At 35.5% G+C, this 24,408-nt stretch overlaps 1 protein-coding gene and 1 non-coding gene across 6 annotated transcripts in view; one reads left to right on the forward strand and one right to left on the reverse strand.

The window, feature by feature from the left end:
* The window catches only part of KIAA1328 (KIAA1328 ortholog), a 322,870-nt gene that overhangs the window by 11,576 nt on the left and 286,886 nt on the right, over positions 1-24,408 (forward strand). For all 5 annotated transcript variants that reach the window (XM_045065526.1, XM_045065527.1, XM_004752260.3 and 2 more), the window contains one exon: positions 6,351-6,445. In XM_045065526.1, the coding sequence (XP_044921461.1) occupies positions 6,351-6,445 (95 nt within the window). The remainder of the gene's footprint in view (positions 1-6,350; positions 6,446-24,408) is intronic.
* Positions 10,224-10,329, reverse strand: LOC123387721. Its single transcript, XR_006602217.1, has one exon. It is a non-coding gene; the product is annotated as a U6 spliceosomal RNA (small nuclear RNA).

Below are 24,408 nucleotides of genomic sequence, written 5' to 3' on the forward strand. Positions count from 1 at the left end.
TTTATTTATTTTAGAGAGAGAGAGCATGAGTGGGAGAAGGAGAAAGAATCTCAAGCAGTCTCTGTGCTGAGCGCAGAGCCTGATGTGGGATGTGATACCATGATCCTTGAGATCACGAGCTGAGCTGACACTAGGAGTCAGAGCATAGGTGCTCCTCAACAAAAGGCTTTAAAATTTACCCATGTAGTTACCATTTTTGTTGTGTTCCATTTGATATCATTGGTATGCTCCATCTGCTTAAAGTACTTCCTTTAACATTATGATAGTTCAGGTACACTAGGAATGGATATTTTGACTTTTGTATGCCTGAAGAAGTCTTTGTTTCACATTGTTTTTACTGGTTATAGAATTTTGAGTTGATAGTTTGGTTTTTTTTTTTTTTTTTTTCCTTTAGTGCTTTAATGATGTCGTTGCGCTGTTGCCTGGTTTCACTGTTTTTGAGAAATTTGCTGTCATTCTTACTTTTATTCTTTTATATTTACTATGTGAGTTTAAATTGCTTTTAGGATTTTCCTTTCATTCCTAGTTTTAAGCAATTTGATTATAGTATGCCTTGAACTAATTCTAAGTCTGTCTTTTTATTGGGGTTTGTTGAGTCTTTTAGATTTGAGAGTTTATAGTTTTCATAAAATTGGGAAACTTTTTGGCCATTATATGTTGAGATATTATTATTTTTTGAGGACTCTGGTTATGCAAATACTAGGCCACTTGAGGTTACTCTGCACTTTTTTGCTCATTTTTTTTCAATTTTTTGTTGTTGTTTCTGTGTTTATGTATAGATGGTTTATATTGCTTTGTTTCAAATTCATTAGGCATCTTCTGCCACTAATCTCATCCAGTGTATTTTTTATATAAGACAGTGTTTTTATCTCTACCAGTTCAATTTGGGTCTTTTGTTTTATTTATATGTTTCATGTCTCTACTTAACATGCTGGGTCTTCTACTTTCTTGAACATATGGAATATAAATGACTATTTTAATGCTCTTGTTTATAATACCATCATCTGAGTTATTTATGGAGAGATTTCAATTGAGTAATTTTTCTATTTATGTATTGTATTTATCTGCTTCTTTACCTGCCTGGTTGTTTTTTATTGGATGTCCCCAGACAGTATAAATCATACTTTTTTTTTTTTTTTTTTTGAGTTCTGGATATATTGTGTTTTTTATAGTTGATCTTGAGGTCTTTTTTTCTGGGACTAAGACAAGTTATTAGAGAGTAGTTTGATCTTTTTGAAGTTTGGGTTTAAGCTTTTTTTTTTTTTAAAAGGATTTTTATTTATTTATTTGAGAGAGAGAGAGAGCATGAGACGGGAGAGGGTCAGAGGGAGAAGCACACTCCGTACTGATCAGGGAGCCCCATGAGAGACTCAATCCTGGGACTCCAGAATCATGACTTGAGCCAAAGGCAGTCTCTTTGAGACTGAGACCAACTGAGCCACTCAGACACCGGGTTTAAGTTTTTAAAGGTGATACTAGAACAGCTTTTAATATAGGGCTAATTTTGCCCACTATAGGCAGTGACCTGCGGAGTACTCTTCCTGATGCCCCTTGAATTATGAGATTTTCCTCTCCGGCTGGTGGGAACATGGACTATTGCTGGCATTGTATTAGAGACAGAGATTATTCTCACATTCTCATTTGTTCTTTCCTTGGCTTTTGGTGGGCTTTCTCATAGACAAATGCTAATCAGTACTCAACGGCTGATGTGCAGGGAACCCCCTGCAGATCCCTGGAGCTCTCTTTTTTGCAATTCTATCCTCTCCATGACTCTGCCCTGCAAATTCTAGACACTTTGCTCTCCTGGACTCCCAGCTTTATCTTCTCAACTTGGCGAGATTGCTGGGCTCCATCTGGGTTTCCCCACATTGTACCCTGAAAACTCCAGAGGCAGTTTAGCTGGGATAATTGCATGGCTCACCTTATTTGGTTCCCCTCTTTCAGGGATCACTCTCCATGCTGCCTGTAGTCCGGTGTTCAAGAACTGCTTTTTCGTATACTTTGTTAGGTTTTTGGTTGTTGTAGGCATCAGGGTAAGCATGGTTCCTATTTGCCCAGAAGTGGAATGTAGGGACTATGTATGTGTGTATTTATTTTGTTGCAAAACTAGAAATGGTGTGTGGGGTGTGTGTGCGTGTGTGTGTGTATATGCATTTTTTTCTCAAAACTAGACAGATGTGTGTGTTTTTCTTCAGAGAAATAAGTCTTGTAGTTTTTCTGTATGTGATTTTTATTTATAGCTATTGATGTTCAATAGCTAGGTTCTTAATTCATTAAGGTTTTCAAAGTGGTAATTTTGCCAGCTCAAGTCTTCTGGGAAGAAGGCTAAGATGAAAGTAAATATGGAAGAGATTTAGTGGAGGAAGAGCTGACGTGGGATAGAGAATAAAGTGAACAGGGAGAGACAAGGAGAGCCTTAGATTTTATTGCAAGTCTGGCATCTCTGAGAGAACAAAGAAAGAAGAAAAATTCACTAGGAAAAACCTCACACTTCATACTGCCTTGCAATCAGGGCTAGTGTCTGTCAGCCTACTGGGGAACCCCAGAGAGAGAGAGAGGATGCCCTGTCAAACAGAAACGGCTCAGGTCCAGTACTTCTGCTGTTTCCAGTCCCTGGCGCTGTTGTGAACACCGCAGTGGATCTGAAGGTATGGCAGTAGTTAGGTGAGACTGTTAGCCAACTATGCTCTTTGCAACAGGTTCTCTCTCTTGTAGAAGCCACATTGTTTTATTTCTCACAGTGAAAGCCATTATTCATCAGGAATTAGTATGGGTATGGTGTTAAGTTAGTTCAGTTCATTTTTCCATATGGACAGTCTATTGGTCTGCACTCTTCATTGAGAAGACCATTCTTCTCCCCACTGAATTGCAATGATACCATTGTAAGCCAAGTAAAGGAAGGGTATAACCTTCCTTTATTCTGTCATCTGCTTTCATAATACCTATCCTCAATTTTGTGTTTATCATTCTTTTGTGTGTGTGTTTTTTTTTAATGTCAACGTAGGCAAACTTTTTCTGTAAAGGGCCAGGTAATAAATATTTAAACTTTGTGAGCCATGTGGCCTCTGTCTCAGTTACTCAACTCTGACACTGTAGTATGAAGAACTATATATATATACATACATACATATATATATGAATATATATGTCAGTGTGTACATGAATGTACATGGCTGTGTTTTAATAAACCCTTATTTACAAAAATAGCCTGTGAGCAGATTTGGCTTGCAGCTACAGTTTACCAACCCTTGCCCTATATAGTCTAAATACGTAATTGTTTTTTAAACAATGTTCAGTGTTCAGTGTTATGTATATTTGGAACTTTACATAAATAAGCTCATACTATGTGTATTGCATCGCTTGCTTTTTTTGCTCAATTTTATGTTCATGAGATTTACTTATGTTGTATATAGCTATATATCATTCCTTTTTTTTTTTTTTTTTAAGATTTTATTTATTTATTTGACAGAGAGAGATCACAAACAGGCAGAGAGGCAGGCAGAGAGAGAGGAGGAAGCAGGCTCCCTGCTGAGCAGAGAGCCCGATGCGGGGCTCGATCCCAGGACCCTGGGATCATGACCTGAGCCGAAGGCAGCGGCTTAACCCACTGAGCCACCCAGGCGCCCCTCATTCCTTTTTTTAAAAGATTATTTATTTGAAAGAGAGAGAGTTGGGAGAGGAACAAAGGGAGAGAATCTTCAAGCAGACTCCCTGCTGAGCATGGAGCCTAACAGGGAGCCATCTCATGACCCATGAGATCATGACCTGAGCCCAAACCAAGAGTCAGGCACTTAACAGACTGAGCTAGTAGATACCCCACTGTACGTTATTTCTTTTCACTTATATTTCAGCCAGAGTCTAGTCACTTTTTTTTTACTGAGAGTATTTCATATAAAGACGTGCTAAGATGGTGCTGGAGAACTGAGAAGGTAAACAGAACACCAACATATCATGTAGGTAGTAACTGCAAAAAATAATTCCCATCTCTAGGGCTTGGAAAACAGCCAGAGCAAGTTGGATTTATTAAAACTTAGAAGCTTGGGGGAGGGCCCCTTTAGAGCTGGAACATGAACTTCTGATGATAGGGACCCAGCCTAACTGATATTGCTATCTACGAGGAGACATGCTAAAGGCTGGTTCTGCCAGGGCTGGGAAAATTGCAAACTGGAATCTGGTGTCCTTGCCAGGACACACTCCGGCAGGGGTGACACTAGTGGGAATGAGATGTAAATAGGAAGGACTGTGTCTTTTCTTCTTTTTCCAGCAACCTGTGGTCTCCCTCTAGTTCTTCCTAGTGATGGGTTTTAACTGAGAGCCATCTGGCAAAGGGGATATGGGGTTTCTAGAGTCTGAGGCCCAGCACCACAAAGAAGGTCTCAGAAGGGTGGGTTTGAAGATGAAAGTCAATAAGTAGCTTAACAACCAGTACCTACAGAATTCCATTGTCTAACTATGCTACAGTTGATTCTCTAAGTGACAAACATTTGTATTTTCAATACAAACTGTATTGAAAATTGGCTGTTCTGTTAAATACAATGCTGCTGGTATCCTTGCCCATGTGTAAGGGTTTCTCTTTTTTGTTCCTTTACTTGCTGCATCACTAAGATGCCTTCTCATGTGTTTTTAGCAACTTTTTCCATTGCCAGATAGAGTGGCTTCTTTCCACATTCTGTGTAACTTTTTTGATCATTAGCATCATTAACCCCATACTCTTCTCAAAACCTATTTTCTCCTACCATATTATATTCTTCTGATTCTCTTTAATTCTTCAATTTATTATCTTGGATTCATAGATGATTTTTTAAAACTGATATTTTTTAATGTTAAGGAAAAATCTAAAATGTAGAGAAATATAAAGAAAATAATAAAAATCTAAATATCGTCCATAATACCATAAGCCCTACGGTATTATGGCTTACATCTTTATGTTTTTCTCTGACTTAGGAGCCAGACCCACATTTCCAACTTCCTGCCTAACATTTCCATATGACTTTCATCCTAGCATCTTAAGTTGACCATATCCAAAGCCAAACTCCTTTTCTTACCCTCTCTTTTTTCCTATTGCCTTTTTCTCCCCATCTTCCCCATCTATGGCTATCAGTATTTCCAGGACTCATTTTAGAAGTCTTGAATTGTTCTTGGCAACCTGAAGAAATTGGACTAACCTACTCGTACAAATGCCTAGGGTTCCTTTTGTTTACATGTTTCTTCTAGTTTCCCTGTGACTCCCTTAGTTTCAGTGCTTTAAAGATCCTCTTAATGAAGTTCAAGTACTGGGAGAACTTTTTAGAGCACAAGAAATAGTTCAGTGGTTGAGAGCATATACTCTGGATGTGTGCTAAGGTGTTGGTTCTGCTGCTTTAAATGTTATCCAAGGCAAGGTGTCCCCTCACCATAAATAGAAATAATACCTAATCCATACCACTGTTGTGCAAATGAGCTGGATTAGTAATTGTAAAGTACTTATAATGTTCCTCACATGCAGTAAATATGAGATATGTGTTAGCTATTATTATTACTCTTTGGTCTAGTACCCGTTGGAATGAACTTTAGGATATATTGAGAACTTAGAAACTGGTGCCTTTGCTGTTAACTTTAGTGTACTTTTAAGCAGCCTGTGGGCTGTAGTGTAGGAAGAGTTCTCAGTATCTTCCATTAGGTGTTTGTTTTGTGACATTCACCAAGGGAAAGTTGTTTCCTTAATAATCCCTAATATTTAAGCCTTTTGTGATCTTCTCTATGTAAATTTTATAATATCCCTTCTGGACAAGACAGTTCCTTAGCCTGTTTTGAATTCATAATAGGTTTAAATGAAACATAAAGCATATACCAGGGCGTCTGGGTTGTTCAGTCAGTTAAGCATCTACTTTTGGCTCAGGTCATGATCCCAGGGTCCTGCAGTGGAGCCCTGCATCAGGCTCCCTGCTCAACGGGAGTCTGCTTTTCCTGTCCTCCCCACTTGTGCTCTATCTCGTTATCATTGTCTCTCATTCTCAAATAAATAAATATAATCTTAAAAAAAAAATACCACCAGAGAAAAGATACTTGAGAAATTTTACCTCCTGTGCTAATTTTAAGAGATTCCTCAAAAAATCTTAAAAATTGCTTTTATCAAAAATTAACCAGGGGCGCCTGGGTGGCTCAGTGGTTAAGCCGCTGCCTTCGGCTCAGGTCATGATCTCGGTGTCCTGGGATCGAGCCCCGCATCGGGCTCTCTGCTCAGCAGGGAGCCTGCTTCCTCCTCTCTCTGCCTGCCTCTCTGCCTACTTGTGATCTCTGTCTGTCAAATAAATAAATAAAATCTTAAAAAAAAAAAAAATTAACCAAAAGATTTTTTTGTTTTGTGTTAGAATATCTGCAGGGGAGGACTAAAGAGTGTGTCGTTGAAGGATTTGTGTCTTGAAGACAAAAGACGCATTGCAAATTTAATTAAAGAATTGGCCAGGTAAGATAAAATCCTATATGAAATGTATTATTGTATAAAAGAGACAACTCTTTTTGAAAATAGAAATTACTGTGTTTTGATATCATGTATCATTGGTCTTATGGAAGCAGAGATATTTAGAAAAAAATTTTTGTGTGTGACCTATTTGTGGCCCCAAAAAAAGAAAGTAAAAGAAAAGTAAGAAAGAAAGACCAGAACAGACCACTTTCCAATTTACATTTTCTTGTTTATTTAATTTCCCAAATTATTAGGTGCATGTATTTGCAGCCATCCTCTATCAAAAAAGGGAAAATACAGAAACTTAACTCTGATGTTGATGGAGGTTGTTAAGTTATAATGAGCGTCACAGCAATTACCTTTGGTTTTGTTGTAGATCCAAAGAGAAGTGAGCATTCATTTTACCGTAGTCCATCACAAGAATAGCTATTGTCGTTTTGCTTGCTACCAATGCTTTCAGGATTCAAAATAAGGGATTTGGAATTTTGAGGAAAATAGTTCATAGCTCTTTGGTTGTACTATTCCAGTTTATTAATGATGGGTATGAAGCATATCTCTTGGAGTAATGTTTTTTTTGTAATACACACATCCAGTTTGGTGGTCTTAAATTACTTAAGAAATGAAGATGTCCACAGTAGAATATATTAATATAAATTGTAAAACTCAAATTTAAGGAAAAGTCATACCTAAAAGTTGTTTAAAATGGTGCTGGTTTTTGTCATTAAATTCCATGTTTGGAAATAGTAGGTATTTTCCTTCTTTCTTTATTTTTAATTAAAAATAGCTATGTGAAGTGTTTCAAAATGTATTTCATATCCAGGCCTTAAAATAATGTTTGTAGAGGCTTTTATAAAAAGACTGAGGTTAAAAAATTGCCTTACTAAATCACAGAATTACAGTTATAGAAATGACAACAATGATGTTTTGGGGGCTAGGATACAGGGTATGATTATTTCCAAGTACATGCCTTAGTCTGAATTTGATATGCCACCTGAGAGAAGCAGTAATTTCAATTTCACTAGAATTCTTTGGCTGTTCTAGTCTCTGAAATAAAGTTTTCATTCCCTTCAAATACTGTTTTTTGTACTGGGAAAACATTTGTTACTCCCCATACTTGCAGATGATCTTCTCACAGGGCTTTTTACCACATAGATGGTATGGATATCCTTAAGTATGCTTGATGGCTTTGAAAAGCTATTACCATTAGTTTGAATTCATCTGTTAATGGCCCTGAATTGCCATTATTGTCCTAAGCGATCCGTTTTATTTCAATTGCAAGGATTGGAGAACACCTGAAATATTAGTGCATGTTGTTTTGGTTTCAGCAGCCTTCTGCTTTCTAGCAAGAGATTCAGGGTGTTACTACAAGGTTAGGATTAATATAGATTTGCTAATATTGCTAAAAACTCCATTATTGTATTACTATTAATATACAGATATGTGGGAATAATGTGCTCTTCTTTCCTTGAGTTTGCTAGGTTTCTTCTGTTGGATATTTCATCTGCTTTTTTCTGCTGGTACTTGCCAAAGCATTTTCTTCACTTTTTTTTTTTCTTTACAGAACTCATTTTTATTGAAGTGGGGAAATGTAGAACAAAATCCCATGTGCTTCAAACACTGGCAACTAAGCACATGTAGCCTTTATGTTCTTTTACCTCTGGATTTTCACCCTGTTTTCAAATAACTGGTTTCCTGTTGGCATTAAATATAGTCATTTCTCTTTCATCTTGAGAAATATTCCTCAGACCACATATTTTCTTCCAGCTACTACCTTTTCTGTACACCACAACATAACCTCATTCCTAGAAAGAGTCTATAGTTTTATTTTCTACTCTGCTGCGTTTCATTCCCTCCTCAAGCTTATTTGTTTATTTGAAAATATATGGATGTGCAATTTGCATACAATAGCATGTATGCATTTTTAAAAATATATATGTAGTTTAAATGTATATTTCAGTGAGTTTTGGCAAATGTAAGGTCCCTTTAAAAAGTTCTTTTGAGGGCGCCTGGGTGGCTCAGTGGGTTAAGCCACTGCCTTCGGCTCAGGTCATGATCCCAGGGTCCTGGGATCGAGTCCCGCATCGGGCTCTCTGCTCAGCGGGGAGCCTGCTTCCTCCTCTCTCTCTCTCTGCCTACTTGTAATCTCTCTCTGTCAAATAAATAAATAAAATCTTTAAAAAAAAAAAAAAAAGTTCTTTTGAGATCTTTTACAGTCAGTTCCTTCTTCTCTTCTCCACCCCAGATAGCCATTCATGTGATTTCTGTCATTATTGCTTAGTTTTACATGTTCTGATATACCATTTAAATGGCCATATAGTATATATCCTCTTCTATCTGACTTTTTTCCCTCAGCAAAATGATTTTGTGTGTGTGGTAAAATATACATAATATAAAACTTATCTTAACCATTTTTAAGTGTACAGTTCAGTGGTATTAAGTACATTTATACTATTGTGCAATCATCTCCACAGTCCATTTCCAGAACTTCTTCATCATTGAAACTCTGTGTCCATTAAAAATATACTTCGTACTTTGGTGAGTGCTGTGAAGTGTGTAAACCTGGTGATTCACAGACCTGTACCCCTGGGGATAAAAATATATGTTTATAAAAAATAAAAAAATTTTTAAAAAGCATTCATTAAAGAAAGTCTACAAACTTTTCATTAAAAAAAAATATATATATATATATATATATATATATACACTCCTTACTCTTCCCTCCTTCAGAGTCTTTGGTAACCGCTATTCTCTGAGTCTTTGTGAATTTGACTGTTCTAAATCCTTCACGTAAGTGGAATCATAGTATATGATTTCGTATCTGGCTTATTTCAGGGAGTAATGTTTTTGAGAGTTTTTTTTTCAATTTGTTGCATGTAGGTATAGTTCATTGTTTATTGTTGATTAGTATTCTGTTGTTTGCATGTACTTTAGTTTGTTCATTCATCTGTAAATCGGACCTTTGGGTTGTTTGAGTTTTTGCCTTTTATGAATAAAGCTTCTATAATATTCATGTGCAACTGTTTGTGTGGATTTGATGTCTTAATTTTTTAAGATTTTACTTATTAAAAAAAACAAATATTTTATTTATTTGACAGACAGAGATCACAAGTAGGCAGGGGGGCAGGGGGCAGGGGGGCGGGGGCGGTGGGGAGTGGGGAGCAGGCTCCCCGCTGAGCAGAAAACTGGATGCGGGACTCAATCCCAGGACCCTGAGATCACAACCCAAGCCGAAGGCAGAGGCTTAACCCACTGAGCCACCCAGGCGCCCCTTAATTTTTCTTCTGCTAATACTTTAGGTATAGAATTACTCTTTTCTGTGATAAATGTATATTTAACTTTATAAGAAACTGCCAAACTGTCTCCTAATGTGGTTGTGTTATTTCCCACTTCCCCTAGCCATCATTCAGCATAGACACTAACTCTTGGGATTGTCATTTCTTTAAATTTTAGCCATTCTAATGAGTATAGTGATGTCTCCTTATGGAATGAATTTGTGTTTTCCTAAGATTAGTGGGATGATTGGTCATTCTTCTTTTAAGTATCTGTTAAAAATTTTTGCCTGTTTTTGTTGTTGTAGTTGTTCTTTTTGACCCATCCCTTGCTCTTCTTGATACTGAGGTTTTCTTTATATACTTCGGATGCAAGTCGTCATATATATGGTTTTCCCCTAAAACCTTGCTTTCTAATTATCTTAATATTTTCTTTTTCTTTTTCAAATATTTTTATTTTTAAGTGATTTCTACACCCAACGAAGGGCTCTGAATTCACAGCCCACCCCCCCGAAAATATGGAACACTTCACGAATTTGCTTGTCATCCTTGTACAGGGGCCATACTAATCTTCTCTGTATTGTTCCAATTTTAGTATATGGTGCGGCCGAAGGGAGCACTGTCTTAATGTTTTATTTTGTAAAGCAAAATTCGTTATTTTGATGAACTTCAGTTCATCAGTTTTTTCTTTTGTGGTTCATGTCCTTAGCATTCTATCCAAAAAATATTGCCTATCCCACGCTAACAAAGATTTTTTCCTTTTATGGAAAAGACTATCCTTTCTGCAGAATTACCACCACCTCCTTGTCAAAAGCACGCATGGTCTTTCCCTGGGCTTTTCATTCCATTGCATTGATCTTTGTATTGCCCTTAGGCCAATACCAAACTGACTTGATGACTGTAATTTTTCAGTAACTCTTGAAATCAGATAAATCTTACAGCTTTGCTCTTTCTGAAAACTGTTTTGGCTTTTTGAGGTCCTTTGCATTTCCCCATAAATTTTAGAATTAGCTTGTGAATTTTTAAAGGATAGTTGCCTCTGAGAATTTTGTTTGGGATGTATTGAATTTGTAGATCATCTTGAGGAAAATTGACATCTTCACAATATTGAGTCTTTCAGTTGGTGATATGTCATATTTCTCCATTTATTTAGATTATCTTAAATTTTTTTTCTGTAGTAACTTGTAGTTTTTATAGTACAGGTTATAGAATATGCACATATGTTATCCTCAAGTATTTTATGTTTTTGATACTATTGTAAATGTCATGATTTAAAATTTTTATTATACATTTATAAATTTCATTTCTCATATGATATAATGGATTTTTTTAATATTGGCTTTATCTCAAACTTTCTAAATTTACTTGTTATAATAGTTTTTTTGGCAGAACACTATGGATTTTCAATATACAGTAATGATCATGTTATCTACAAATAAAAACAATTTTATTTTCCTTTCCAATTTTTGCCTTATGTATTTGATGCTGTGGTTACTAGTTGTGCTCAATGTACTCATCTTCATGTTTGTTTGTTTTTTAATTTTTTTTAAAGGTTTTATTTCTTCTAGAAAAAGAGTGAGTGAGCTTGGGGGGGATGGCCAGACTCCCCACTGAGAGGGGATCCCACAGGGCTCAATCCCAGAACCCTGAGGTTCATGACCTAAGCCAAGGCAGATGCTCATCTAACTGAGTCACCCAGGCACCCCTCATTTTCTTGTTTAAATCAACCTGTGGTCACCCTGGGGATTTGTAATATGTATTCTTGACTAATCACAGTCTAATATTAATTGATACCTTTAGCTCTATTCTAAACATTTCAAGAACTTTAGAACTCAATAACTTTAACTTCATTTTCCTCTCTTGATTATGTGCCACAGTGTGTCATAATTTGTATATATTTATATGTATGTTTTTATATGTTTAATTTATTTAAATTTTAATTCAGTGTAATATCACTTTTTTTGTATTATTTTGAAATAATTTTAGGCTTACAGAAAAGTTGCTGAAATAGTACAGTATTGGAGGAATGAGAAATGGACAGTGACTGCTAGTGAATACAAGGTTTCTTTTGGAAAGGATGAAAGTGTTCTAATTTTAGATTTTAGTGATAGTTGCAGAACTCTGAAAATATATGAAAAGTCATGGAATTGTACACTGTAAGTGAGTTAATCTCGTTATATGATGATTTATATTCAAGAAAGTTCTTTATCAGAACTCATCATAGCTTTTTTTAACTTTCATCCAGCTTGCTATAGTTAACATCTTGAATAATACATTGTAATAGTCAAAAATTAATATTGGTACAATAGTATTAATTAGCTACGGTTTATTTAGATATCCTCAGCTTTCCCACTAATTTTTTTTCTGTTCCAATATCACATTTTATATTCAGTTTTATGTTTACTTAGTCTCCTCCCATTTGTGGCATATGTTAGTTTTTCTTTACTTTCCATGACCTGTCACTTTTGAAGAATACCGGTCAGATATTTTGTAGTATTTCTTTCAGATTTTTTTTTCATGTTTTCTCATGATTATATTGCATTATGATATTAAATCAGGGAAAGTATAAGGTTGATGTTTTGTTACTGGTGGTTTTAACTATGATAACATAGTTGACGTAGAGTGTACTAGTTTCTCTCCTGAAAAGTTGCATTGTTCTCTATATTTAATAAATTGGTAGAGATCCATGAGGATTATTGAAATCCACTGCTTTATTCTGAAACTTTTACCCACTGTTATAAGCACTTATCAAAGAGACTTCACCATAACTACTATTACTGTGATGTTCTAATAGTTACTTTATGTTTCGCCAATTTGTTTGCATTTATTAATCAGAATTCTTATTTAAGGATGAGCTATCCCTCCTGCTGTATGTATGTATGTATTTATTTATTTCAGTATTCATTTTCTTATTTATTTTTATCAATAATAGTAATAATAATAACAATAATATACTCATGGACATTTATTTTATTCTAGTTCAGTACTCACCAAAACAAAAATAGAATAGGAAGGTGATTCTTTTTTTTTTTTTTTTAAAGATTTTATTTATTTGAGAGAGAGAGAGCGTGAGACAGAGCATGAACAAGGGGGAAGAGGCAGAGGGAGAAAGAGAAGCAGACTCCCCACTGAGCAAGGAGCTCGATATGGGTCCCAGAATCCTGTGATCATGACCTAAGCCAAAGGCAGACACTTAACCAACTGAGCCACCCAGGTACCCAAGATGATGCTTTTTCTTTTCCTTTTTTTTTTTTTTTTTAAGTTTTATCATTTTAGAGAGTGAAAGAGAGAGCATGTGTGCATGAGAGCAGGGAGAGAAGAGCAAAGGAGAGGGAGAGAGAGAGAGAAATCCTCAGGCAGTCTCCTCACTGAGCATGATGCCTGACTTGGGCTCGATCCTGGGACTCTAAAATCATGATCTGAGCCAAAATCAAGAGGTGCCTGCTCAACCGACTGAGCCATCCAGATGCCCCAAGGTGATACTTTTTTTTCTGAACCTTTCATTTTGAGGTAATTCTGGATTTACCTAAGAAATAATACAGAGAGAGCTCAAGTCCCCTTTCCCCAGTTTTCACCAATGGTAATATTTTGATTAACTATAATACAATATTTCATCTCGGAAATTGACATTGATAGGACCCATCAACCTTGTATAGATTTTACATGTACTCACGTGTGCGTGTGTGTGTATGTGTGTATAGTTCTATGAAATTTTGTCACATGTAGATTTGTGTACCATCACCAGAGTAAAGATACAAAACGGTTTTGTTAAAAAAATTACTCATGTTGTCTCTTTATAGACATAGCTAACTTTCCTTCCTACCCCCTTTCCTAATCCTTATCAACCATTAACCCACCTTCCATCTCTATAATTTTGTCATTTTAAGAATGCTTTGTAAATGGAATCTTACAGAATGCCATCTTTTGAGGTTGGCTTTTTTCCTCACTCAACATAATTACTTTTAGATCCATTCAGATGTTGCATGAATCAAAGTTTGTTCCTTTTATTACTCAGTAATATTCCATGGGTAGATGTATGATAGTTTAACCATTCACCTATTGAAGGATATGTGGCTTCTTTCTGTTATTTATTTTTTAAGATTTTTATTCTTTTAAGTATATCCAATGTGAAGCTTGAATATTAATCCCAAGTTCAGGAGTCTCATGTTCTATCCACAGAGCCAGCCAGGTGCCCCTTCTTTCTAGTTTTTGATTGCTACAAATGAAGTTATGAACATTCATATATAGGCTTTAGTGTGAGCATAACATTTCATTTCTTTGGGGTATTGTGTCATAAATGCATATTTAGTTTTGTAAGAAGCTGCTGAACTGTTTTCAAAATGTTTACCATTTTACATTCCTGCCAGCAATGCAGAAGAGACCTAGATCCCTTGCATTCTTGCCAACATTTGTTATAATTATTTTTTATTTTAGCCATTCTTAGAAGTACTTAGTGTTTTCTCATTTTGGTTTTAATTTGTATTACTCTGATGACCATTTATGACCTGTTGTTTTTTAGACATAGTTTCATATGCTTATTTGCCATTTATACCTTCTTCAGTGATATGTCTGTTTGTCCTTTTTGTTCATTTTTTGTTGGAATTTTTTTGTTGTTCTTGTTGAGTTTTAACAGCTCTTTATATGTTCTATAGACAAGTCCTTTGTTGCATATGTAATTTGCAGATACTTCCCTGATCTGTAGCTTGCCTTCTCTCAAGGTCTTTCATAGAGCAAAAATTTTTAATTTTAACTAGGTCCAGTGAATCAGTTTTTTCTTTTATGGATGATGCTTTTATTGTCAAGTCTAGGAACTCTAACTTAGGTGATCTCTTATTTTTTTTAAGTTTTTTATTTTTATATACTGTATTAAGCCCATAATGCATTTTGAGTTAATTTGCATAATGTATGAAGTTTGGGTTGAGCTGCTGCTGCTGTTTTTTGTTTTTGTTTTTTGCCTAATCATGTTCAAGTGCTCCAGCACCATTTGTTGAAATTTTTACACCTTTGGGAGAAAATCAGTTGGACATATTTACATGTGTCTCTTTTGGAGTTCTCTTTTCTAATCCATCCATGTGTTTTTTCTTCTGCCAGCTGTCTTGATATATTACAGCTATGTTGTAAGCCTTAATATTGGGTAGAGTGACTTCTCACACATTATTCTTTTAATTATTTTAACACTTTAGTGTTAAAAATGTTTAAAGTGTTTAAAGAGTTAAAAACACTTTAATTATTTTAACACTTCTAGTCCTGTGCCTTTCCATAATAATTTTAGAATATTGTCAATGTCTATAAAAAAATAAACAAACAAACTACTTGCTGTATTACATTAAAACTGTAGATCAGTTTGGAGAAGAACTGATATTCTTACTTTGTTGTATCTTCCAGTCCATGAATATGGTATGTCTCTTCATCTATTTAGGTCTTTGATTTCTATCATCAGAATTTTGTAATTTTCAGGATACAGATCTTATATGTATTTTCTTGTACTTATACCTAAGTATTTAATTTTCTTTGGAGCAATTGTAAATGGTACTGTGTTTTTAATTTTGCTTTTCACGTTTGTTGTTTCACGTTTGTTTGTGGTTGAAATGTGATTGAAGTTTGTGTGTTTGTCTGAATTCTTGTAATCTTGCTGAACTTGCTTATTAGTTCTCAGAGTTTTCCTGTTGATTCCTTGGGACAATTACAGTCATATAATTTGCAAGTAGTTACAGTTTTTTTACTTTTTTTCCAATATGTATGTTTTTTATTTTCTTTTTCTGTGTCATGGTGCTGGCTAGGGCTTGCAGTGCTATGTAAATAAAAGTGGTGAGAGAGGACATCCTTATTGTGTTCCTAATTTTATGTGGAAAGCATTCAGTCTATCATTAAGTATAACATTAGGTATAGAATTTTTGTAGATGCTCTTTATAAAGTTGACGAAGTTCCCCCCTATTCCTCACTTTATAAAAGGGTTTTTGTTATGATTGCATGCTAAATTTTTGTCTAACATTTTTTCTGCTTCAACTGGTATGATCATATGAGTTTTCCTGAAGTTTTAGCTGTTGAGATGGTGGATCTTATTAATTGATATTTAAATATAAACCTGCTTTGCATACTTGTAATAAATCTTACTTATTATGTTTGATTTTCTGTTATTTTGTTTGGAATTTTCATATCAAAGTTCATGAAGGGCATTGGGCTGTAGTTATCTTTCCTTTTTATTTTTAAACTGGCTTAGTCTTGTGCTACTAGCCTTATAAAACGAGTTAAGAGGTATTCTCTCCAGGCGCCTGGATGGCTCAGTTGGTTAGCATCTGCCTTTGGCTCAGGTCGTGATTCCTAGGGTCCTGGGATTGAGTCCTGCCTTGGACTCCCTGCTCAGTGGGGAGTCTGCTTCTCCCTTTGCTTCTCTCTGGTCCCCTCCCTCCCTACTGCTTGTGCTCTATCACGGGCAAACACACATGCATGCTTTCTCTCTCAAATAAATAAAATCTTAAAAAAAAGTATTCTCTCTTTTTCTGTTTTCCAGAAAAAAACTATAAAATTGGTGTTAATTCTTCTTTAAACATTCAATAGAATGCTCCACTGAAACCCTCTGGGCCTGGAGGTATAGTTTAAAAGAACTTTTCAGTTCTAGGTTTAATGTCTTCAGTAGTTATAAGATTTTTCAGGTTGTCTGTTTTGTCTTGGTTGAGTTTTAGGAGTTGTGGTTTTGGAGAATTGTTTCATTTCTTCTGAATTGCCAAATTTATGAATATAAAGCTGTTCATAGTGTTCTCTTATTATCCCTTTAATTACTGCAGGATCTGTAGTGCTTTACTTGTGATATTGCTGATTTGTACCTTCTCGTTTAGTCTGTCTTTCCTGGTTTATCAATTTTTTTTTATTTTTGTTCAGAAACCAGCTTTTTGTTTCATTGATTTTATCTGTTTTTCCTATTTTCAATTTATTGACTTTTGCTCTTATTTCCTTCCTTCATGTTGCTTTGGGTTTATTTTGTTCTTTTTCTAGTTTCTTAAAATAGGAGGAACTTAAAGACCATTCCTTTTACTGTCAGCATGTAGTGCTATAATCTTCCTTCTCGTTACTGCTTTCAGTGCATTGTATGCATTTTAATTTGTTTTATTTTCATTTGCATTCAATATGTATATATATTTAAAATTTCCTTTAAATTTCCTTTTTGACTCGTGCTTATTTTGAGCTATATTTTATAATTTTTAAGTGTTTGGGGATTTTTCTCTTGTCTTTGTAATATTAATTTCTAGTGTGTTTTATTCTGGCCAGAAAAAATTTAAATTTTTTTTCAAACTGTTTTATTTTTTTAAGAAATTTTATTTAATTTCTTATTTAATAAAATTTCTTAAATTTTATTTACAAAAAAATTACAAAAAATTATTTTTTTTTGTAATATTGTATTTATCTATTTGACAGAGAGAGAGAGAGATCACAAATAGGCAGAGACAGAGAGGGAAGCAGGCTCCCTGCTGAGCAGAGAGCCTGATTTGGGGTTCGATCCCAGTACCCACCTCAAATGCTTAGGCTCTTATACCCATGCGAGGCAATTCTTCCACATGAATGCTCATTCATTTCACTGAGGCTGTGACACCCATGCTGGACTACCTGCCACGTGTCGATGTCCTTCTCAACCTCTTAGCCATTGACATCCTACTGGAAGACCTTGTACATTTACCCTCCTGATCTCAGTTTGATTCTAATTCTGCCCCACATTCAAGGTTTTAAGACTTAATTGTTCAGGAAGAAGGAAAGTGGAAAATGAAGAAAAGGAGAAGATGAAAGCTCAACTTTCATATCAGAAGAGAAAAAAGTTTTCTCTTTGAATAAAAGATAGTTAGATATATTTGCTTGTTCATAAGTAAATACACTTTTAAATTTATATACTTTGCTTTTCAAATCATGTCTATAAAACAGGAGAGATACTGTTTGCTTTGTGTTCTGCCTACCTTGCCTGGTACATGGCTTTTTTAACTAATAGACTTGAATAAATAGAGAATAAGTTTAAAAGTATAATTTTAAAAGTAGAGAGGAAAAGGTAGTAAGGGGATTATTAGGAAGCTATTTTTAGGAAGGATTATTATTAGGAAGTTGTTTTCATTTAAGGCTCTCCAGTAAAAATAAGGTAGAAAGATTGAAAATTGTTTCAGTTGTGATAAAGGTCAAGTCAAATGCAGAAGGTGTTAGAAGATTTGGAAAACCTTATGCAGTCCTATGACCTATTTAAATATAGTATACTTAAAAAAATTTCAGATATTATGCAGATCTATTAACATTATATTAGGGGAGAAGTCACTGAGAGTGCTTAGCACCTCATACTGATCATTAGCAAGCATATTTCAAAATCATGGTGGTCGCTCAGCAGAATATACAAAATAAATAACGTGTTTTTCAGTTACAAGGTGACAAGCAATATAAAGGTAAAGTGGTAACTAGCTTCTTTTAAATGGTGCCTTTGAGGTGAAAAGCACCTTTAAAAAAAGCATAGGCTTTTTTTTTTTTTTTTTTTTAATTTTTGGTAAAAGCATGACCTTCACTTTCCAAATGTTAGTGGGAAAATCCTATGTATCTAAATTCCAAGACTGGTGTTTCTGTACCTTGGAGGGGCCCATTAAGAATCTGGTTGTGAGGTCCTTTGTAGTCAATATCTTTTTTGGTGTTATAATGAAAAGATCTATTTATCCAAAAGATGCCTATATGATTTATTGATATTTGTAAATAAGAATAAATGTTAATGAAAGATACAAATAAAATTCAGGGTTGGCATAATAGTTTGGAAAATGGATTCATTCAAACAGGACAAAAGACGCTAGTTACAAGTACAGGCTATTATATGCCTGAGGATAAAAATAAATTAGAAATTCATTTCAGAGAAAGACTTACCAGTTAGGCCCAGTTACATAGAGAATGTATGGTTCATAGTTAAATTTAACCTGAACATGCACAAGCAATATTGTGCTATTTGGCAAGAGAACAAATAGAGTTAAACAAAAACAAACCTGGTGTGAGTTTTTAATAAACTTTAGATGCCTCCTTAATAATCTGTATATGCCCAGGAAAACTTTTTCACTTGTGTTATGTACATTGACAATAGAATACAAATACAAATCAAAATTTACAAGCTAATGGAGAATAAATTAGGAGTATTATGAATTATTTAGCCTGTGGAAGAGAATGTAAGACATGACTTGATATATGTGTTATAAGTGAATGAAGGGGTTTCCCTGAGGTGTCCAGCATTGATTTACATTTGCAGAAGGATAAGTGGGATATTGATTGATCTTTCTAGAAGGTCTTAGGATAGAGAGAATTTTTTTGGTTCAAGATTGCTGAATTAAGTGACCTCAAAAAGTCTTTTACAGTAAAATTAATGAATTGTTTGCATAGATGGGAAAAGGAGTGTCATTTATGGGGACTTGAAAAATGAATGGCTTTGCAAAATATTGTAGTTTGTGCTGAAAGATGGTGACAGTTCTTTATATATGGATTTGCATTTTTTTACTGAGACTTTTTAAGATGGGGAGGGGTACCATAAACTAATGTACAAACTGTACTGTAGCTTAGTCTTTAAAGGAAAAAAAAGTTTAAAAATAATCTTGGCCACAGTTGCAGTTTTTGATGTATATGAGCCATGTTCCAAGAAGCCTAAAAAAACCCCACTATTTCATGTCCTATGCCTACAGTGTCAAATAATGCATGGTTCCCCAGTGAATACTTGTGCACTAACTCATTTGAGGACAGGGTTCTTTTTTAGGCTCAGATACTTTGATTTTTCCCAGAGGACAGTTTGCTATTTCTACTTGCCATTTCTTAGAAGAAAAATAGAAAGTGTAACACCATTAGTTTCCCATTGTAAAATGAGTAGATCATTATTATTTTATATTTATTCTGGTCTTTTATTTTTTAAACTAATCATAACTTTTTTGTTATAATTAAATGTGCATTGCAGTACAATAAGGAAGTTAGACTTTAATTTTTCAGTGACTTACTTTTTGCCTTCCTATTTGAAGCCTTAGTGGATTTTTTTTGCATAAATAATATTTATGATGGATTATATAATAAATTTCAAGAAAACATAAGGAATTTTCAACTTGACTTAGGTAGAAAGGCATTCTTTGAACTTTAGTATATCTTGAAACTGTAGAACACTTAGTATGCCAAAATTCATTTTCAGATTGTCTATTCTGAGCTTGTAAAATTCAAAGAATATTTTTTAATTGATTAGCATGTACTTGACAGTCTTTTTTTTTTTTTTTGGCCAGATACTACTTCCTGTAAGCAGTTAATTTTCCTATAGCGTATTTTTCCTCTTATGGATGGCATAATGTAATATGCCTCAGTTTATCTTTTCACATTAATAAATATTATGGTTCTGTGGATTATAACCTAATACTATTGTCATTTATTTTGTTGTTAAAATTGTTCCAGCTTTGAAAATTGGGAGGGCATATTAGGAAAAGAAGAGTGTTAAAAAATAAACTGAGACATACTACATTTTTAAGACTCATTTTGAGAAAAAAAAATCCATTAAAATCAGGCAGCTCAGCACTGGAAGTGTTTAGGAGCCCTCCACCAACAGGAACTAGGGGAGAGACTTTTATGGGAGAAAAGATAGAAGAAAAACAATGAAGGTATTTGCCTGGGCTGTAGCAAAGGCCATTGCCTTATTTGGAAATGGCTAGGTGGCTGTAGATGATGGATTGATTGTTTTGGGTTTTTAATTTCTTAACCTCAAGGCATTATGGGTATAAGATGTGGTTTGCTACCTTAGGCTGTTAAGGCAGTAAAACCACCTCCATCTAATTGCCTCCTTGTGAAGTTAATTAATTAATTAATTAATTAATATTTTATTTATTTATTTGAGAGAGAGGCTGCGCTCCAGAGGAGGGGCAGAGGCGGAGGGAGAGGGACAGACTCTGGTCTGAGCCCAAAGCCTGGTGCTGGCTCTATCCAATGATTGCTCAGACCATGACCCCTGCTGAAATCAAGAGTCAGTCATTTAACTGACTGAGCCACTCAGGCACCCCTGAATTATTTTAATAAGAGCATAAACAACTAAATATGTAAGTATGTTTAAATAATTATAGGTAAGTCTAAGTGACTGCTGAGGATGTTGCTCCCAACCTTATAATTAAAAAGAAAAAAGGGAAAGAAAGAAAGAAGGAAGGAAGGAAGGGAAGGAGGGGAGGAGGGAGGAGGGAAGGGAGGGGGGAGGGCGGGAGGTGAAACAAACTGCAAGCTCAGGACATTTCTTGAAACAATCAGAGAGCTCACTTCACAAAGCAACCATAACCTGAAATGTCAGGAGAGACATGTGCCTGCAGGGAAAGATGAAGCGTGAGCACTAGCTTGCTTGGGGTAGACACAAATGGCAGTAGGTAGGGACATTTCAGCTGCAGTAGATGACAAATTGGTGGAGGCCAACTGTGGGCAAGAGAGAATGGGGAACCCTCTGGAGCTTGATCTGTCTTGCTGGGTAGATCTTGAACTGTCTTGCAAGCTTTTTCTCCATAAGCTCCACTTGATGAGAGCCCCGATAAAGCATTTTTTCTTGCTGTAAGCCTGGGGAAGGGAACAATGGTTGCAATGGAAAGGACACAAATATGTCCTGGAGACCTCTTCTGTATCTCTCCTATGTAACAAAAATCATAAGTTCAGGAACGAGGGGCCCTTAAGGCACTGGTGAAAATATTGAAGCTGGGAGGGGAGGGGGCAGAAAATAACCTCACAGGAATGCAGGATTACATCCCAGAAACTGCAGTTCCAGAACTGCAGTAAGAGAGAGAGAGGCACTTTGAAACCCCGGCATGGGGATTCTGATTAGCATAGGTCTACTTAGAATAGTGGCGAACAACACCCTAACCCCGACTCCCCACCACCAAACTAACCAGTGTCTAATAGAATTAACAGCTGAATACTGGTGAGAAACCCACAAGAGACAAACCCTCTAGGTTGGGAGACAGAGACCTGAGGGTACAGCAGGCTTTGAAGAAAGTATATGGTCCCACATGAAGAGAAGTTATGCTTTAGAGGAATTTGAAGCCTTTGGTGCACTAAGGATAACCATAGCAACAGCAAACACCAAACCTGCCTAACTTCTGATTAGATAAATACAATTCCTGCACTAAAAACCTAACCAAAGGAAGGGTCTGCCCATTACCAAGCATAGAAATTATTTGTCTCAGATTCTAATATCTTACTCAGGATATCCTGATATCACTAAAATTATGAGCATTTGAAAAGACGGGAAAATGTGCAAAAGAGACAAAGCAATGGAAGCACATACAGTTGAAATTGTCTGATGAGGAATTTAGAATAACTAATATGTTAAATATGTATTATCTATGGCTATCTAACATCACAGAATTATAGCCATTTAAAATACTATGGGGCGCCTGGGTGGCTCAGTGGGTTAAAGCCTCTGCCTTTGGCTCAGGTCATGATCCCAGGGTTCTGGGATCAAGCCCCACATCAGACTCTCTGCTCAGCAGGGAGCCTGCTTCCTCCCCCCTCTCTCTCTGCCTGCCTCTCTGCCTACTTGTGATCTCTCTCTCTCTGTCGAATAAATAAAATAAATAAATAAATAAATAAAATAAAATACTAGAGCCCCCCCCCCTTTTTTTTTAAACCGGAGGCCTTACTGTTTAACTGAGAGGATTGGTGAGGCCCACCATTCAACTCTTCACAGTGCCTTTTGTATGACTATACTGTGGCATCAACTTTGATCTTTCTAAGGTCTTAAGAAGTTAAGTCTTGGCTTTATCTCTAGAGCTTGTTTTTCCTCCTAGTGTCCTGGATTTGAAATTTATTCTGAAGACTTTTCTTACTTTTAGCATGTTTGCTATGTGGAGAGGCTGAGAATCTTTGGAAGTATGAAAGTCTGACTCATTTTGGTTTAATAGTCTTGCCTTGAATTTATCTTTTCTTCCAATTCACAGTAAGCTCCTGGAAGAAACCAGGCAGCACCTTCAACACTTTACTTGAAAATCTCCTTAGATTCATTGGTTATCCACCTCATTAGGCACATTTCTTACTTCCCACATTACTAAAGATGGTATGATATGGGTAAACTTTCTGCTACCACATACAGTGCTTCCGCTTTCTTCAATTTCCAGTGACGACTTTCTAAGACTGTTTTTTTCAGTTCTTTGCTGGCTGTTGGCTGCCTCCCTCCATTCCTTGTTTCAAGTGCCTCCATATGGCAGCTTATAACTTGGCAACTGGCTCCCATCAGAGTGAGCAAGAATAATCCAGACAGAAGTCACTACCATTTGTAACCTAGTCGCTTAGAAGTGACATCCAGTCAATTTTGAGAGTCACTAGGTCCATTCAAGGGGAAGGGATTAAACGAGGACAGGAATATGAGGAGACGGATCACTGGGACCCATTCTATAGAGGCTGGGTACCACAACAACACTGTGATATTCTTAAATTTACTTTATTTAATATATTTTCTGTAGTTTCCTTCTGTTTGCTACATTCACGATCATATCTGCATGTAAAATTCTACTTCTTTCTTTCTAATCTGTATGCATTTTACTTTGATTTCTTAGATTATTGGACTGACTAGGAACTCCAGTCAGTATTGAATGGGAGTAGTAATAGCTGACATTCTTGTTTCATATTTTATTTTATTTTATTTTATTTTTTTAAGATTTTATTTATTTATCAGAGAGAGAGAGAGAGGGAAGAGAGCGAGCACAGGCAGACAGAACGGCAGGCAGAGGCAGAGGGAGAAGCAGGCTCCCTGCTGAGCAAGGAGCCCGATGTGGGACACGATCCCAGGACGCTGGGATCATGACCTGAGCCGAAGGCAGCTGCTTAACCAACTGAGCCACCCAGGCTTGTTTCATATTTTAAATACAAGGTTAAGGAGAAACAGTTTTTTTTCCCATCCTTGTAATAACTCTAGGTTTTTATAGATTAAGTGTTCCTTATTAGTTTGGGGAAGTTCCTTCAGTCCCTAGATTGTAGAGGTTTTATCATGAATCAGTTGAATTTTGACAAATGCCTTTTCTGTATTTATAGATGATCATAGAACATTTCTCCTTTATTCTATTAATATGGTAAATTATATCATGTTTCAACTCTTACATAAGTCTTGCTTTCCTGGGATAAACTCATCTTGGATGTATTATCTTTTCATATCTTTGGATTTGGCTTTGCCTTGGCTATATTGTTTTTGTTTTTTGTTTTCTTTTTGGATTTTTTCAGCTATATTTATTAGATAGATTAGACCATAATTTTTGTTTTCTGTAATGTCCTTATCAGATTTTAGTAGTTAGATTATGAAATGAAATGAGGATGTTCTTGAACTAAAAGAAGTAATCAGTAAGTATGAGAAAGCGAGCTTTTTTGGGGTGCGCATTTAACCATGAATGTAATTGATCAAATAACTCACCTCTAAAAGCATTATATGTCATACTATCTCTTATGCTTTGTTCCTTGGAAAATATGTTTTATTCTTAGTTTTAAAAACAATATACACTTTTGTCATTTGATCCATTCATTAGTTGATAGACATTTGCATTGGTTCCAGTTTTTGGCTATTATGAATAATATAGCTGTAAACATTTGTCCACAAGTTTTTCATTTTCATTTATATTTTCATTTCTCTTGGGTGTATTAGGAGCAGAATTGCTGGGTTGTATGTCAACTCTATGTTTAACTTTTTGAAGAACTGCCAGACTGTTTTCCAAAGTA

This window comes from Mustela putorius, unplaced genomic scaffold, assembly GCF_011764305.1.
Source record: "Mustela putorius furo isolate JIRA1106 unplaced genomic scaffold, ASM1176430v1.1 tig00003858_pilon_pilon_pilon, whole genome shotgun sequence".
NCBI classification, from domain to species: domain Eukaryota; kingdom Metazoa; phylum Chordata; class Mammalia; order Carnivora; family Mustelidae; genus Mustela; species Mustela putorius.